Below are 13,244 nucleotides of genomic sequence, written 5' to 3'. Positions count from 1 at the left end.
TGGAGCGTCTCCAGCCAAAGGAGGGGAGGCTCCTGCTAACCTAGTTATCGCTTGCCAATTTCTCCTTGGCTGGGTTAGGCTCTTGGTGCTGCAAACCCAGCCCCACGCCATCGGCTGCAGCTGAGGTGCTCCGGATTTATAGCGGGGCAACGGGAGTGTGGGGCCAGACGCTCCCTCTGAAATAAATAAATACACCCAGAGACAGCAATGCTGCTGGCAAGGACACGAGGGGGAAGCGGTGATCCCATGGACAGGTGCTTGTGCTTGCAGCCACTGGAGAGGCAGCAGGGAAGGGTTAAAGCAGGTGATAAATGGCCCACGAACCGGCACCGAAGCTGTTGTACGCAAACCCAGAGCTCCCGATCCTGTTGTCTCTGCTCCCACCACCTCCTGCCCCCCGGCCCCCCAACACCCTGCAGGATGCTGGCGCTCCACCGTGGCAGGGTGGGCACTGGGAAGCCCTCCTTTCCCCGTGGCTCGTCCAAGGCAGCGCATGCGGGCACTGGGACACGGCTCAGCCAAGCCAGCTCCGGCGCACACCAGTGGCTGCTGGGTACAGGCAGGACAGGCAGCATTCCCAGCATCTCCCCAGACACTTCAGAGCCCCAGTGCCTCTTGCAGCCGTGTGAGCACCTTGAAGCCTGGCTCCCTTTGAGCCACTGCAGTGATTTCCCAAGCAGTCAGATGCCCTCAAGCGTTTCCATCTGCTGCTTGGTATTTCTGCCCTTGCTCCCCCTTCCTCTCGCAGGAGGGTGGGCAGGGGACGTGGCTGAGCCCTGGGCACCGTCACTGATTTATCTGGCCTCACGACAGCAGCCGTCTCCTCTTGGCAATTCCCAGGCCCCGAAATCCCTGTGAAGCCTCGCTATGCAACACCAAGGTGAGCGATGCTGCTGCACCGGGGCGGCTCAGGGAGCACCATCCCGGCGTCTGTGGTCCTGGGGGAATTGGGGAGGTGCCGTGTCAGTCCCTGCTCCATCACAAATGAGGCTGCTTTTCCCCCACAAAGCCTGCATTGGGTGCTGGTAGCTGTTACGCTTGTGGCTCCACAGAGTCCTCCCAGCCCCCCCGATGATGTCCAGTGCTTCCTCATCCCCCCCAGCCTGTCACCCCCACTTTGCAGCTGCCTTCCCCTGCTGCCTCTGCCTGGAGGAACCTCCTCCCCATGTTCCTCCATGGGGTATTTTTTTCTGCCAGCATCACCTGGGCTGGTCCCCCTGTTCCCTGCCTGCTTCTGCCGCACGCTGCCTGCACCCACACCCCAGCAAATGAGCCCCACATGGCTCCAAGCTCCAAGTCCTCTTGCCCAGCCCCTTCCAAACCCCCACACAATGCACAGGGGTCCCCAATGCCACCGGTCCTTCACCCTGCAAAGCCTCAGGCCCTGGTGTCCTCCAGGAGAGCCGGGGAGGGACGGGCAGGCAGCATCCCCCCTTGCAGCAAGCCCTGTCCCCCGTCACCGGCTGCCTGGCCTCTCCCCAGGGCCCAACGGCGTGAACCAGCTGGGGGGGCTCTTTGTGAATGGCCGCCCCCTCCCCACCTGCAAGAGGAAGAAGATCATCGAGCTGGCGGCATGCGGCGTCCGGACCTCGGACATCTCCCGCAGCCTCAAGGTGTGCCTGGGTCGGGGATTCTCCTCCAAGTCCTTTTCCCGCTGAGCCTCTGCCCCAACTGCCCCATCCGCAGGTGTCCAACGGCTGTGTCAGCAAGATCCTGGGCCACTACTACCGGACGGGGGCCGTGGAGCCCAAGGCTATCGGGGGGAGCAAGCCCCGCATGGCCACCCCCGAGGTGGTGGCCAGGATCGCCCAGCTGAAGCTGGAGCAGCCCTCCCTCTTCGCCTGGGAGATCCGTCGGCAGCTGCACGCCGAGGGCATCTGCGCCGGCAACAAGACCCCCAGCGTGAGTCCCTGCTGGGGAGAGCCGCGGGGGGCTGCGGGGACGCCGGGGCCAGGCACTGCACAGGGGTTCGACCCCTCGGCTGGGGTGCTGTGGGGGGAGTCCCTCGCTGGGGTGGGCAATGGGAAGGATGCTCAGGGATGCTCAGGGATGTGAGATGGCAGAGGGAGAAGCAGGCAGGGAAGGGAAGACAAATCGCTCCCTCCCAGCTAAAGCAGAGTCCTGCCAGCCATCCCCAGCAAGCCTGGTCGTCATGTCAGGCGTTGGGACACTTGTGGTGGGTCTGTTACAAGTGCCACTGGTCGGCAGGGACAATAAAATGCAACCTGCAGTGTCAGTGCGGAGAGCTGTGCTTCCTAATGACAGACCCACCCCTATAAATCTCACAGTCTCCAGCCTCAGGGTACAGATTGCCTTACATCAGATATTGTTAGTCCACCGAAGTTAAAGGGTTGCCTGTATCAACAAACAGCGGAGCAGATGGGCATGGCCCCGGCGCAGAGAATCCCTGGCATGTGCTCAGGTGCGGCTGCAGGAGAGCACCTCGGGGACGAGCTTTGGGGCATCAGCCTCGATTCCTCCCCACCTCGCTGCTGCCTGAGCACGTCCCTGGCTCCTGCAGGGAGCGGAGGGCTGCCCACCACAGGCGGGGGCTTTGCTCAGCCCCCCTTGCTTCCACCCTTACGGGGCCCTGCACCCGTGGCACAGCCCCATCTCTTCCCTGCCCAGGTCTCCTCCATCAACCGGGTGCTGAGGAACCTGCCCAGCGACCTGCGGCTGGCGGCTGAGCGGGGTCTGGCGAGGGACCCGCTGCCACGGGGTGAGCCTTGCTGGGGGCAACGGCCTGGGGAGCAGGGGCTGGGGGTGGGTGCACCCCATGGGAGAGACCTGCTCCGAGCGGGCAGAGAGCTCCTGCCACCGCCGGCCTCCCGGCTGCATGCACATCCATGTGTGCATGCACACATGTGCACATGCATGCACAGCCATGCATGTGCCTGCACACAGCTCCTCTGCACACTCCTGCACTCACTCTGTGCCCCCCAAAGCAAGGGGGCTCATCGACCCTCCTTGCCCCTTCCCAGCCCCTCCTGGGGAGCCCCCAGGGCTGCCCCCCCCCCCCATTCTACCTTTCTGTCCCCGCAGCGTCCCCTCTCGCCTCCCCCTCCACCCCGCACCCCCCGGGCTGCTGCTCACCTGCCGAAGCCGGTGCCGCTGTCTCCCCGGGGACCCAGCACCCTCCACAGGGCTCTGCATCCAGCCGGCGGCTCCCGCTGAGCACCCAGCACAGGAACAGGACGGTCTTCTCCAGCCAGCAGTCGGAGGCCCTGGAGAAAGGTGCGGCTCCCACAGGACACCGGCCGAGGCCGGGGCATTCGGTGTGCCTGCCCCGCGCTACCGCAGGGTGCCGGGATGGATCAGAGCCATTCCTGGGGGAGGACTTTGCCACTCTCTGGATGGGCTCCTGCCCCTCTGCACGGCACGGCCATCGCTGCGGTGCCCCAAACCGCTCCGAATTGTGGGCACTGGGGCCCGGCGATGGACCGGCTGCGGCCGTGCATCCTGGCGTTGCCCACCAAGGCGCTGGGGGTGGCTGCGCCGGACAGGCTGATCTCACCCCAGTCCCTCTTGCAGAGTTTCAGAGGGGACAGTACCCGGATACTGTCACCCGGGAGAGACTGGCCGTGGCCACCCAGCTGCCCGACGCAACCATCAGGGTAAGAGGAGACCCGCCACGCTGCCGCTGCCCGCCGGGAGCACGCCTGGCCTGATTCTGTCCGCCAAAGCACCCCAGCGGGGGCGCTGGGCTCGGGGCTGCCCAGCCTGCCAGCACCGGCAGGGACAGGGCTCCGTCCCGGCATGCAGGGACATCTCCAAACCGCGACACTGCTGCTGGTGGTGGTGGCAGAGGTGGGAACGGGCTCAGGTGGGCAGCATGCATGTGGCAGACAAGGGGGGTGAGCCCTGAGAGCAGGTTTCATCCCCAGCTCGGGCGTCTCTACCCTCTGACAGCTGGGCACAGGCAGGAGTGGGACAGCACTGGCTCTGTCGAGACATGCCAGTCTCTCTTGATCCCTCCTGCCTGCCGGGGCAAGGCTGGGGCCGGGGGAGCGGGACCCTCAGGCTGCTCCTCGGCAGCAGCCCCTGTGCCCAGCACCTCTGTCGGAGACGACGCGTGCCTGCGCTGCACAGCCACGAGCGGCTGCGTGTCCCGTCCCCATGCAGCCACCGCTCCAGCCCTGCTCCCGGCCTCTGTCCTCCCTGGCTCTGCCCCGCCATGGGGCCAGCGCAGGGCCCGGGAGGGTGTGGGGACACTGCTGGACCCCAGGATGGTGCCACAGGGCAGGGGTGCAGGAGAGGACCGCACAGCGCGGCAGAGCCGTGGCACGCCCCGTGGCGTGCTCGGTGGCACACTGCGTGGCATGCTCTGTGGCACGCACCACGACACACTCCCCGGCACGCTCCCCGGCGTGCACCCTTGAACACGTACCCAGGGCACATCGGTAGCTCTCAGCAGCCACCCCTGTGCTGCTGGCAAACCTCCACAGGCTCGTGGCAAGCCCTTCCCGTCCCAGCCTCAGACCATCACTGGCCATCTCGGTGCCCCAGGTGGTGGCCGCAGCGAGTCCCCACCTCTGCCAGGGCAGGGCTGCCCGCGCACATGGTCACCCCACGCCATGGCAAGGCACGCACGTGTCTCCCGTGCCTGGTGCTGGAGAAGCACCCTGGAGCCCAGCACGTGCTTGCAGCCTGACGAAGTGGAGAAGACACAGGATCAAACCCCTTCCTCTGCCCGTGCCCATGCCCATGCCCGGGGGCGTGTGAAGAGTCCGCGACCCCGAGGGAGGAGCGGTGCCAAGGAGCCGGAGCACCCCCTGGGGTGAGGGGGCTGCGAGGTGGGGGCCAGCAGCCTCAGCCCCTTCCCTCCTCCCCAGGTCTGGTTCTCAAACCGACGAGCGAAATGGAGACGTGAGGCCAAGCAGAAGCTGGAGGCTGGCGGTGCAGGTGACAGCCCAGGGGTGGAGGGAACGGGATGGGGTCAAGGGACCACGCTGGGAGGGAGTGAGGCTGAAATTTGGCACTGAGCATGGGGACGCCAGGGTACAGTTCCCCAAAATCAAGGCTGGGGACCAGCGTGGTCCTGACCCGGAGCACTGCCCTCCCCATCTCTCACCACCCAGGCTCCTGGTGCGACTGGATGCTGCCCTGTGGGGCGGCCACGGCTGCTTTTCTTCCCCACTCTGTAACAACCGCTGGCTCCACACAGGTAGGAGGTGGCCGGGGGTGATGGGGAGGCCTCACCGGCACCCCAATGGGCTCTAGACACCCTCTGGAGCCTGTGCTTCCACTGCCCGGCTGCTCTGAGCTCTCCAGGCACTGCCCTCCCCAGGGAGCTGCTTCTGGAGCCACCCCAGAGGGTGACACTTTTTGGGTCCCCTTTGGGGTGGTCTGGTCCCAGTGCAACCCCACGGATGCCCCGTGACATCCTGCTCTCTGTTCCCTGCACAGCACCTCCCGGCCGCCCCTACCGGCTCGCCGCAGCCCCTCCATGGTCGTGTTCACGGTCACAGCCACGTCCTCACCACCTTCCCCGGCACCCCGGCCCCGCTGCACCTCTGCACCTCCGGCCCCTGCGCCTGGGATGATGCTTGCTGTGGTAAAAGGGCCAGGAGGGTGGCTGGGACCCCTGGGCACAGCCAGGGTGGGAGGCAGCGGCAGGGTGCAGGAGCCCATGGGGTGCTGGAGGGTGAGGGGAGCCGGTCACCCTCCCTGCCTGGCCCCAGCCCTGCAGTGATGGGGGGTGGTTGCTGTGGGGTGGGTGTTCCCTGTCCCATGGCAGAGTGGGGCTGGGGGCGAGGGCGATGCTCCCCAGCTCCATGCGCTGCCTGAGCCACATTTCCATCCTGCAGGCTTGGCCCCCTGCAGCAGCCCCCCTCCGGTCCCCTGGCAGCCCCTGGAGGGCCCCCCCTTTGCCCTGCTGCCTCCCCGCGCTCACCTGCACCCCGCTGCCAGCCTGCTGCCCGGACCCCCGCTGAGCCCCCCAGCGCTGCCGCTCCACGCCAGCTCGACGGAGCCCCTCGCTCACCTCCACGCACCAGGGTGCCCCTGGCTCTGAGGGTCCCCGGTGAGGTGGGGGGCTCTGACACACCCTCCGGTGCAGTGAGTTGAGGACGCCCATGCACGGGTGCGTGCTGGTGACAGCTGGGTCACCGACACCTCGCTGCCTGCCCCCCTCCAAACTGGGACTCCCTGTCACCCTCCCGGGAGCCCACCCCCGCAGGGTCCAGCGGGGCAGCAGAGGGGTGGGTGCTCGGGGAAAGCGTCCTGCCGTGCCACCCAGGCTCGGGTTATCTGGGCTCAGACCCTTGCGGGCACCTGGGGGGATGAGTGTGCTTCTTCCCAGCTGGGCGAGGGGTTTATCCTGGTGCTACTGGCGGCAGCACAGCCCTGCCAGCCCGCAGAGCTGGGACTTGCCCTGCAAGGCTTTGCGTGGGACGATGCCTTGCCGCTCGCCCAGGAGCTGCTGGACAGCCAGCGTCCTGCTGTCTGCACTGCAGCGTCCCCACAGCCCCTCCACGCACTCGTTGTCCAGCTGGCTGCTTCCCCTGGGCCACCCCCATCTCAACACATCCCGCAGACCCTGCAGCCCCCCTCCCCTCTCCCCCACCCCAGACCCACTCTGATCCCAGCCCAGCCCCGGCTGGGACACAGCACGGCCGGGACAGCCCCCGGCAGCTCCCCAAACTGTGTCACCCCCTCCCCGCAGTGGGGTGATGCCTACCCCAAGGCAGGAAAGCTTCACGGTGGGCTTTGCCCGGCCACCAGCCTCTTCCTCAGCTGCCTTGGGTGGCTTGTGGGGAGCAGGACCACAACCGCATCCCTCGAGCTGTGGTTGGGGGTCAGGCAGTGGAAGCCGAGCGCCTCGGGGACCCCTTGTCAGGCTGGAGCATTTGTCACCATCCCCAGTGCTGTGTCCCTGTCCCTGGGACAGAGCAGGAGGATGGGCAGTGTCACTGCCCACTTCGCTGCTGCACACCTCAGTTAGCATCCCTCCATCCACTTCAAGCTTTCCCCTCCTCCTATTTATAATACTATTAAATTACCCGGGGAAAAGGTAATTAGCTGCGTGTGAAGAGGGATAATTAACGCCCATGGTCCCATCCACCCCGCCGCGAGCGCACGACATCGCAACCGGCACCGGTGCGGCTGCTGGGCGCTTCTGCCCATCTGCCCAGGTGTCGGGGCAGCACTGCTGAGCGGAGCTGGGGCTCGGCCCCAGGCAGGTGTTGCCTGGCCCCCCCCCACCCCGCGGCAGCTGGCCAGAGCAGCCCCCGAGACCCTCTTCCCAGCAGAGCCTCCGGTTCCCCACTGCCGACACGTGGGGTGTGACGGCTCCGGGCGCCGGGGTGCTGCTCTGCGGGGGATGCGCGGGGGGATGCGTGGGGGGATGCGCGGGGGGATGCGCGGGGGGATGCGTGGGGGGATGCGCGGGGGGATGCGCGGGGGGATGCGGGGGACCCTTTCTCCTGCCAGGCTCACGCTGCGCCCCTGCTGCGGCGCCATGAATCGCTGGCTCTGGGATGGGGGGTGGTGGGAACAGGGGGCACCCCACTGTTAAATGGGGATTTCTCCTGGCACCTCTGGAGAAACCTCTAGCCCAGAGGGAGCCCTCTGGAGAGTCTCCAGAGTGGGGGAACAGGGGATACGTGGGATGGGCAAGAGGGAAAAAAACACGCTGTGGCTTTTGTGCCCCCCTGGTGATTGCCCGTAGTGGCTGGCGAGCCCCCGAGCCGCGGCATCGCCTCGGCACACCCTGGTGCAGAGACGGGACGTTGGCGGGCAGGACCGTGCGGCACAGCCAGGAGCAGCTCCAGTCGTCCCAGATCCCACACCGGTCCCTCCACCGTGACCTTGTAGAGCCGACAGCCCCGGCCACGTGGCAGATCCTTGGTCTAAATAAAAAGTTTTGGGTTTCTGTTTGTTTAGAAATGGAATTTAACAGTGGAGCTGGAGTAAAGGCACCCTTTGCTGGCACAGAGCACCGCTGCAGGCTGAAGAACAGGTTTTATTTGATGGAAAATTATTGTTTTCTTCAGCCAAGGGAAACTGGCTGGGGGGGCTTGGCCTGAGGTGAGGGCTTTCCCCGTTTGCAGGGCCTGGGCAGGGACACTGCGCAGTGGTCACCGTCCCCACGCGCCCACAGCCCCTGGCTGGGAGCCCACCCTCAGCAGACCACTCTGAGGGCAGCCCCAGGGGGACCCTCTCTCCCCCAGGACAACATCAGGCTCCAGCTTAGTTTGTGCCTTTTTAAGCAAGAAAAAATAATTTCTGTAAGAGAAAAGTGATCTCTGGGTTTTTCTAAGTGAAAAAAGCCGTCCCAGGAGCACGCAGCCGTGTTCTCCCGATTGTTCAGTCTTGGGGGATGCTGGTGGCATCTCTGAGGACTCGCCTGCGCCCATGACACAGCGGCTGCACCAGCCCCAGCCCTGTTTTGGCCGTCTGTCTGTCCTGGCCACCCAGCTGAGCTGAGGCAGCATCCCGGGACTAGGGCAGTGCACTGCTGCCCATGGAGAGTTGGGCTGAGACCTGCCAAACTCATGGCATGTGTAACTGACCAGCTTATGGGGAAAGCCTCATGGGAATGGGGGCACCGGTGATGTCCGAGCAGACTCATAAGATGGAGGTGAGCAAGGATGCCCTGGGCCACCCCGAGCCCCCGGCACCCTCGGGCTGCAGCTCCACCGAGCAGCTCCCTCTGCCCGGGCAATGCTGCGGGCTGCCGCGCACCCAGCACAGCCGGGGCTGCGAACAGCCGGCACAGCTCCAGGCAGCTCCACGACACACATGGAGCCCACGGCAGTGGGATTCCAGCCACGTTCAGCCGCAGGAGCGGGGATGGGGACGGGATGGGTGGTACTGCTGCCGTGGCAGCAGACCAGGGCTGTGCACAGCAGCCACCGCTGTGCCCTGGCAATACCCGAAGCTGCAGCCGCTCCCTGCTGCGGCGGGCGGTGTGGGGCTGCGAAACGGCTGCTCGAGTCCCAAACCTCCAAACGTCCCATGGTGGCTCCAAAGGAGCCTTTTTCTTCCAGAAACTTGGAGTGACTTGACCGGATTTGGGTGTATTTTCCAGGGGCCGCAGGAGGCGAGCTGCCGCGGTCACCGGTACCCAGGCCCTGCAGCACCGCTCGGCAGCAGAGCCGCGAGATACCCAGCCCGTCAAAAACATTTGAAACCAGAATTGCTGGACCCACTAGAAGAGGCCTCAGGAGAGGCTGGCGGCCGGCGAGGGATGCTGCTGCCAACATGCCTGTTTACAGGTTGTGGGACCTTTTTTGCAGGGGCTGGTCAGGCAGGTGCCCTCCTGGGGCACCCAAATTGCTGTGGGGTGCTGGGAGCCTGCAGGACCCAGTCCTCGGGGTGCCTGGCTGTGGGGACGGGGTGCAGGGCAGCAGCTCCCCCCAGCCCTTCGGCAGCTCATACAAAGGCGCGGTCCCACAGAGAGCCCTCACCGGCAGCCGTGGCGTGGTGGGGGGCTCCTTCCCCGGCTCGGGGTGCAGCCGAGGCGTTCGCTCCCCCTCCCTTTGCTGTGACTGTGCAATGACTGGGGCACAGGGAACTTTTGCAAAGCCCTCCTGGAGAAGCAAGCGAGCAGCAAGCTCTCCTGCCCGCTCTCCTGCCCGCTCTCCTGCCCGCTTTCCTGCCCGCTCTCCTGCCCGCTTTCCTGCCCGCTCTCCTGCCCACTCTCCTGCCCGCTCTCCTGCCCGCTCTCCTGCCCACTCTCCTGCCCGCTCTCCTGCCCGCTTTCCTGCCCGCTTTCCTGCCCGCTCTCCTGCCCGCTTTCCTGCCCGCTCTCCTGCCCACTCTCCTGCCCGCTTTCCTGCCCGCTCTCCTGCCCGCTCTCCTGCCCACTCTCCTGCCCGCTTTCCTGCCCGCTCTCCTGCCCGCTTTCCTGCCCGCTCTCCTGCCTGCTCTCCTGCCCGCTCTCCTGCCCGCTTTCCTGCCCACTCTCCTGCCCGCTTTCCTGCCCGCTCTCCTGCCCGCTCTCCTGCCCGCTCTCCTGCCTGCTCTCCTGCCCGCTTTCCTGCCCGCTTTCCTGCCCGCTCTCCTGCCCGCTTTCCTGCCCGCTTTCCTGCCCGCTCTCCTGCCCGCTCTCCTGCCTGCTCTCCTGCCTGCTCTCCTGCCCGCTCTCCTGCCCGCTTTCCTGCCCGCTCTCCTGCCCACTCTCCTGCCCACTCTCCTGCCCGCTTTCCTGCCCGCTTTCCTGCCCGCTCTCCTGCCCGCTTTCCTGCCCGCTCTCCTGCCCACTCTCCTGCCCGCTCTCCTGCCTGCTCTCCTGCCCGCTCTCCTGCCCGCTCTCCTGCCCGCTTTCCTGCCCGCTCTCCTGCCCACTCTCCTGCCCGCTCTCCTGCCTGCTCTCCTGCCCGCTCTCCTGCCCGCTCTCCTGCCCGCTCTCCTGCCCGCTTTCCTGCCCGCTCTCCTGCCCACTCTCCTGCCCGCTCTCCTGCCTGCTCTCCTGCCCGCTCTCCTGCCCGCTTTCCTGCCCGCTCTCCTGCCCACTCTCCTGCCCGCTCTCCTGCCTGCTCTCCTGCCCGCTCTCCTGCCCGCTCTCCTGCCCGCTCTCCTGCCCGCTTTCCTGCCCGCTCTCCTGCCCACTCTCCTGCCCGCTCTCCTGCCTGCTCTCCTGCCCGCTCTCCTGCCCGCTTTCCTGCCTGCTCTCCTGCCTGCTCTCCTGCCCACTCTCCTGCCTGCTCTCCTGCCCGCTCTCCTGCCCGCTTTCCTGCCCGCTCTCCTGCCCGCTCTCCTGCCCGCTCTCCTGCCCACTCTCCTGCCCACTCTCCTGCCCACTCTCCTGCCCGCTTTCCTGCCCGCTTTCCTGCCCGCTCTCCTGCCCGCTTTCCTGCCCGCTCTCCTGCCCACTCTCCTGCCCGCTCTCCTGCCCGCTCTCCTGCCCGCTCTCCTGCCCGCTTTCCTGCCCGCTCTCCTGCCCACTCTCCTGCCCGCTCTCCTGCCTGCTCTCCTGCCCGCTCTCCTGCCCGCTTTCCTGCCCGCTCTCCTGCCCGCTCTCCTGCCCGCTCTCCTGCCCACTCTCCTGCCCGCTCTCCTGCCCGCTTTCCTGCCCGCTCTCCTGCCCGCTTTCCTGCCCGCTCTCCTGCCCGCTCTCCTGCCTGCTTTCCTGCCCGCTCTCCTGCCCGCTCTCCTGCCCGCTCTCCTGCCCACTCTCCTGCCCGCTCTCCTGCCTGCTCTCCTGCCCGCTTTCCTGCCCGCTCTCCTGCCCGCTTTCCTGCCCGCTCTCCTGCCTGCTCTCCTGCCCACTCTCCTGCCCGCTCTCCTGCCCGCTTTCCTGCCCGCTTTCCTGCCCGCTTTCCTGCCCGCTCTCCTGCCCACTCTCCTGCCCACTCTCCTGCCCGCTTTCCTGCCCGCTTTCCTGCCCGCTCTCCTGCCCGCTTTCCTGCCCGCTCTCCTGCCCACTCTCCTGCCCACTCTCCTGCCCGCTTTCCTGCCCGCTCTCCTGCCCGCTCTCCTGCCCGCTTTCCTGCCCGCTCTCCTGCCCGCTTTCCTGCCCACTCTCCTGCCCGCTCTCCTGCCCGCTTTCCTGCCCGCTTTCCTGCCCGCTTTCCTGCCCACTCTCCTGCCCGCTTTCCTGCCCGCTCTCCTGCCCGCTTTCCTGCCCGCTCTCCTGCCCGCTTTCCTGCCCACTCTCCTGCCTGCTTTCCTGCCCGCTCTCCTGCCCGCTTTCCTGCCCGCTTTCCTGCCCGCTCTCCTGCCTGCTCTCCTGCCCGCTTTCCTGCCCGCTCTCCTGCCCGCTTTCCTGCCCACTCTCCTGCCCGCTTTCCTGCCCGCTCTCCTGCCCGCTCTCCTGCCCGCTCTCCTGCCTGCTCTCCCGCCCGCTCTCCTGCCCGCTCTCCTGCCCACTCTCCTGCCCGCTCTCCTGCCCCCAGGCTCCTGCAGCGCCCACAGCGCTGAGCGAACCGGGGGCCTCAGCATGGCCAGGGGGACGTGTCCTGGCCACACCGCTGGAGGAGAGGGGACTCCGGCCCAGCTGGGCACCCGCCGGCGGCCGGGGCCGTGGGGAACCGGCAGGGCTGGAGGCAGCCAGGGCAGAGCCGTCAGCAAACCCACGGGACTGCAAAGGGCGTAATGGCACGTTCACTCCTGGGCTGCTGCCTTGGAGGTGGTCGGTGTCAAAGGGATGCCCCGCGGCTGTACAGCTGGCATTTTCAGGGCGCTTCATCTCAGCCTGAGGGTGATGTCCAGGCCGGGCTGGAGGGACTGGTGCTAAATGGGGCATTAAATTATTCACAGTGAGTGGCTGTCCTTTTGTTCCCTGGCTCTGTGAGGGTGGGGGCGAGCCGGGCTCCAGTCCCAGCGCACCACACTGCCGGGCGCAGGAGCGTTGGGCATGTTGGACGTAGAGCTGAGTGTCCCCCAGGCTGCTGCTCTGGCTGTCCCCAGGGAGATGGGGGGACACAGCTGCCCCCAGTGCTGGCAGGACCATCCACGACCCAGGGGAGGGAGTTGGGCACCGGGAGCTGACGGGCACGGGTGATCCAACACCACTGTGAAACATCACCCACCTTGCAGGGATTAACCATCCCCCAGGAGCCATGGCAGCAAGCGAAGGCACCGGCATCACCTTGTCCTCTGCTGCAAAGGGGCTTCTGAGGCTGGAGGCTGCTGCAGTCGTGGGGAGGCTGCCCAGCTGAGCAGCCCAGCGGCTGATGCACCACCAGCTGGGATATGGCTTCTCCCGGCCCTTTCTCAGTCCCCAAGGGTTGTCTAGTTGTGCTGTAAATCAAATCTGGTGCCCCACATCGGGTGGGATGGATGTGTGCTACAGAGGCGATGGCTTAACCGCCACCTTCCACCACCGGGCCAGCTCGGGTGCACCTCCCTCTTGCCCAGCCCAGGGCCCCCGTGCTCTGCCCGCAGCCCCGCTCTCATGCCTCTGCGCCATGAGCAATCCTCGCGCCAAGCCAGCACCAGTCCGGACCCCGGTACTGCCCCCCAGAGCCAAGTGCTCAGGGGAAACCTTGCACCAAAGCACTGGGGAACCCCCCATCCCATATTGTTCCCCAACTTTTCTCTACCAAAGGCATCAACCTACATCAGCTCCTCTGGCAGAGCTGGAGCCCTGGGGCAGCGCTGCTGAGCCCTGGCAGCCTGCAAGCTCTGTCCTCAGGCTCCGGCTGCCCCCCAGCTGCCCCCGGCGGGAAGGGGCATGCAGAGAGCCAGCCCCAAGTCTGCCACCAAGGGGAGTGGGTCTGGGTGTCCCCCCCCTTGGCTCCCCAGGCTCCCATCTCCCTGGCCCAGCCCCCACTGCCCCCTCACTCCCTGGCCAGGCA

The 13,244-nt window shown here is 66.6% G+C and overlaps 2 protein-coding genes across 2 annotated transcripts; one reads left to right on the top strand and one right to left on the bottom strand.

The window, feature by feature from the left end:
- The first annotated feature begins 867 nt into the window (after positions 1 to 867).
- Positions 868 to 8,427, top strand: PAX4 (paired box 4). The gene is made up of 8 exons (XM_064441701.1): positions 868 to 880; positions 1,483 to 1,613; positions 1,687 to 1,902; positions 2,629 to 2,692; positions 3,103 to 3,234; positions 3,532 to 3,614; positions 4,833 to 4,902; positions 8,312 to 8,427. Exons 1-8 carry the CDS (start codon positions 868 to 870, stop codon positions 8,425 to 8,427), a joined length of 825 nt encoding a protein of 274 aa, XP_064297771.1.
- Positions 8,428 to 9,406: 979 nt separating this feature from the next.
- LOC135311644 (uncharacterized) lies at positions 9,407 to 12,397 on the bottom strand. Its single transcript, XM_064441700.1, has 2 exons — positions 11,199 to 12,397; positions 9,407 to 10,226 (listed from the first exon to the last, which is right to left on the bottom strand). The coding sequence occupies exons 1-2, from the start codon at positions 12,395 to 12,397 to the stop codon at positions 9,407 to 9,409; spliced, it is 2,019 nt and encodes a 672-aa protein (XP_064297770.1).
- Positions 12,398 to 13,244: the final 847 nt, after the last annotated feature.

The sequence above is a fragment of the Phalacrocorax carbo genome, chromosome 1, assembly GCF_963921805.1.
Source record: "Phalacrocorax carbo chromosome 1, bPhaCar2.1, whole genome shotgun sequence".
NCBI lineage: Eukaryota > Metazoa > Chordata > Aves > Suliformes > Phalacrocoracidae > Phalacrocorax > Phalacrocorax carbo.
Note: the sequence above shows the minus strand (reverse complement) of the source record. Positions and strands in the feature narration are given on the sequence as shown.

Bases quoted from the DNA above. Each gene is read 5' to 3' on its own strand.
- PAX4 (XM_064441701.1), top strand. The intron at 1,903-2,628 runs GTGAGTCCCTGC...TTCCCTGCCCAG, and splicing joins CCGGCAACAAGACCCCCAGC to GTCTCCTCCATCAACCGGGT. The intron at 3,235-3,531 runs GTGCGGCTCCCA...TCCCTCTTGCAG, and splicing joins GTCGGAGGCCCTGGAGAAAG to AGTTTCAGAGGGGACAGTAC.
- LOC135311644 (XM_064441700.1), bottom strand. From the start codon at position 12,397: ATGGTCCTGCCAGCACTGGGGGCAGCTGTGTCCCCCCATCTCCCTGGG. The intron at 10,227-11,198 runs GCAGGAGAGCGG...GCAGGAGAGCAG, and splicing joins GAGAGTGGGCAGGAGAGCAG to GCAGGAGAGCGGGCAGGAGA.